This window comes from Dipteris shenzhenensis, chromosome 17 (genome assembly GCF_047967505.1).
Source record: "Dipteris shenzhenensis isolate YYH24624 ecotype China chromosome 17, Dip_SZ_1.0, whole genome shotgun sequence".
NCBI classification, from domain to species: Eukaryota; Viridiplantae; Streptophyta; class Polypodiopsida; order Gleicheniales; family Dipteridaceae; genus Dipteris; species Dipteris shenzhenensis.
In genome coordinates this window covers 8,232,964-8,236,076 of record NC_141612.1, presented here as the reverse complement: position 1 = coordinate 8,236,076, position 3,113 = coordinate 8,232,964, and the positions used below count along the sequence as shown (strand labels likewise).

General features: G+C 42.2%; 1 protein-coding gene across 1 annotated transcript; it reads right to left on the bottom strand.

Moving 5' to 3' along the window:
• Positions 1-687: 687 nt before the first annotated feature.
• On the bottom strand, positions 688-1,602 carry FDC1 (2Fe-2S ferredoxin-like superfamily protein). Its single transcript, XM_087388463.1, has one exon. It carries the CDS (start codon positions 1,536-1,538, stop codon positions 1,098-1,100), a length of 441 nt encoding a protein of 146 aa, XP_087244589.1. The 5' UTR covers positions 1,539-1,602; the 3' UTR covers positions 688-1,097.
• Between the last annotated feature and the right edge of the window lie 1,511 nt (positions 1,603-3,113).

Sequence of the window (3,113 nt, the reverse complement as noted above, 5' to 3'; positions counted from 1 at the left end):
GTCCAAGAGGGAAAATGATGCCTGATGTGCCGACCTCTTTTGGGTATCAAATCCCCCGTGCTTCTTTCCCATGTGAAAAGAAGCACTACAAGATGGTAAAGAAGCACTACAAGAGGTGAAGAACACTAGGCGAAAACCTCTGCACTCTTTTGAACACAATCATGAACAGAAACAACTGAAACTATTCAAGATTCCACTCCATAAAATCCCATCATAATAGGTGATCTGCTAGAGCAGTATATTTGTTAAGAATAAAAAAAGTGACACCCTACAGCGACAGAAGGTGGTATGGATTCTTGCATTGTCCAGCTACATCCCTCCCTTAAGAACAAATATGAACGAAGAAGAGTCATAGGATAGCTTCAAGAAGCTGCAGACTACTTGAAACCGGAATGTACCAAATAATATAAAAGATAAACTTATAATAGAGATTACAAACTTCGAAATATGGTCCTTTGAATTGAACAGAGTGCTGGAACAGATGCACGGAACAGACGCACAATCCTCGCTCACGAATTCAATCAATAAGTAGATACCGTTGACATTCAGAAAATAAATTGAAGTCATCGGTATAACAAGGCTGTCTCGAAAATACAAGAACAGAAAGATCACAATTCACGAAAATATACTCAGCACATACAGCAGTTAGTCGTCTAAGAACAGAAAGGTTGGCTATACTTCTGCAAGAAGACAACCGTCATTTTAAGATAAAGTCTGAATATCAGAGAGTCACGTGCAAGGGGTTAGCATTGAACAACAAGGATCATCCATCCGACAACTCTGTCGTTCTCATAAGAACAGGGAACATTGAACATAACTTAAGAGAAATGCTTTAAATTTCAAGCCGATTTCATATAGCAACTGAAATCGTGGGGCTTAGACTTTTGTTTCTGCATTTATAAAAGATCTCCCCCATCTGTACAGGCATTGTAACATCATTTTCGAAGAGATGCTACCCCATATTCGCATCCAATCATAATACTTGTTTTCTTAGTGGATACAGACATGTTAAACGTCACTCGCCGTGCAAACTACCTCGCTAATGTATATGCATGCTAAGAAAAGATCCTGCAAAATATGAGACGTACATTGAAAATTCAATGCTCTGAAGTGACGAGCTGAAGTCGCAAGAGCTCTTCTTCGGGGATGGTACTGAACTGGCAATCAGATCGAGGCATGGAAACGCACAAGAGGGCATACCCCTTCTCGATCACATCATCACTGAGCATGCCGCCAGACTGGTCGACAGACCCAGAGACCAATTTGGCGGGGCAAGTCATGCAAACGCCAAGGCGACAATCATGGGGGACGTCGAGGCCAGACTGGAGGGCCTTGTCAAGGACGTACTCGTCCTCAGAGACCTCGAGGGTGTGGGAGACACCGAGATGGTGGATTTGGACTTTGTGGGCGAAGCAGAGGAGGCGATGGGAGCGAGAGGGGGGGGCGGGGAGAGGGAGAGGGGCAGGGAAACTGAAATGGGTTCGTGGGCAACAGAGCATCGGGGTTTGTAGCAGAGAGGTTTGGAGGGCGAGCGCCATGCCTGCCTTTCTCTCTCTCTCTCTCTCTCTCTTTGTCAATATAAGAGAACAAGTGTTGCTAGTGTATACGTGAGTGCACACAAGGCGATAAGGCCAACAACACTTCCCTTTCTCTCTCTCAAACACATTCGCGCACACACACATTTACACATCATATAAACAACACTCCTCCGAGACACACACGCATACACACATACACACACACATACCTCCAATCCTCATCACATACACACATACACACTCACATGCCTCCAAACCTTAGGGGTTGTAGCAGAAAGGTTTGGATGTCATACACACACACATACCTCCAAACCTCGGGGGTTGTAGCAGAAAGGTTTGGAGGGGTGTGTGTGTGTATGTGATTCTGGTATCAGGGCAGGGTAAATGAAATGGATTTGTGGGCAACAGAGAATCTAGGGTTGTAGTAGAGAGGTCTCTCTCCAACACACACACACACACACACACACATCAATTTCGGGATGGTAGTTTTTGGGCCCTGCAAGGGTCCTAAGGGATGTCTTGGTTTTTAGGTGCATAGTTTTGAAGTTCGTTCATTTGGTTAATTTGACCATGCAAATTGTGGTTAGTATGAGCTTTAAGTGTGCTTTAGTAGAAGTTTAAGAGCTCCTAATGTGTTTAGGATTTAAGGTTGCGAAGGTCCTAAATGTTCTTGTATTGTATTGTGGAGATGACACCGCCTTAATATTACTCTTTCCAAAATAGGCACATCCCCAATTTTATTTAATGGTCCATCCACTACACACCTCTTTTCTCTCCTCTCTTTCACTCATTTACCTTTCCCCATATTCCTTCACCTTCACTTGCTTTTTCTGATTTCCTTTCCTTCCAATTTACACCTATTGTTTCCCTTTTACAAGTTATCCGAAATAGTTATGGATCTACTTTACACTTAGATTTATAATGTCACTCCAAAAGGCAGGGCCTTAGTGGGATCCCAACCTTGTTTCAGATATCAAAAAGTTGCGGCAAAAGCTTATACGAGGAGATTTGGAGGGCGAGCACCATCCCTACCTTCTCCCTGTGTTACTCTCTCTCTCTCTATCTTGTCAATATAAGAGAGGTGATGGTAGTGTATAAGCAAACAGTGACCAACACTCATTCCCTTTGTCTCTCTCACACATACACATCAATTCCGTGATGGTTTTGTCATACATCAAAAGGCTATGGCAAAAGCTTGTCTATATAACATTGTTTAAACAATTGTGCAGCAAGATTGCTTGCCCATGTCCATCCCAGAATCCAGATGCATTAGCAATATACCAGTTAGAAGTATGTTGTTATGCATTATGTTAATAGTGCGCTAATGACTAGTATGTTGTCTCTATGGTACAAGTAGTATACTAACAATATAAATTATATGCTAATAGTATGCTAACTTCATTTTAGCAATATGTTAACAGGATGTTAGTTTCATTTTAGTAGTATGTGAACAATATGCTAGTTAGGAGTGTATCATAGTTGCACTTGTATTACAAAGAGGAAGAAAAGCCTAAACTAGATGTAGCAAAGGTGGACTATCAAAAGCCAAAGCACCCTGAATTGATAGATGAGATG

What these genes read in the sequence shown, in the direction of transcription:
- FDC1 (XM_087388463.1), bottom strand. Translation starts at nt 1,538, where the DNA reads ATGGCGCTCGCCCTCCAAACCTCTCTGCTACAAACCCCGATGCTCTGT.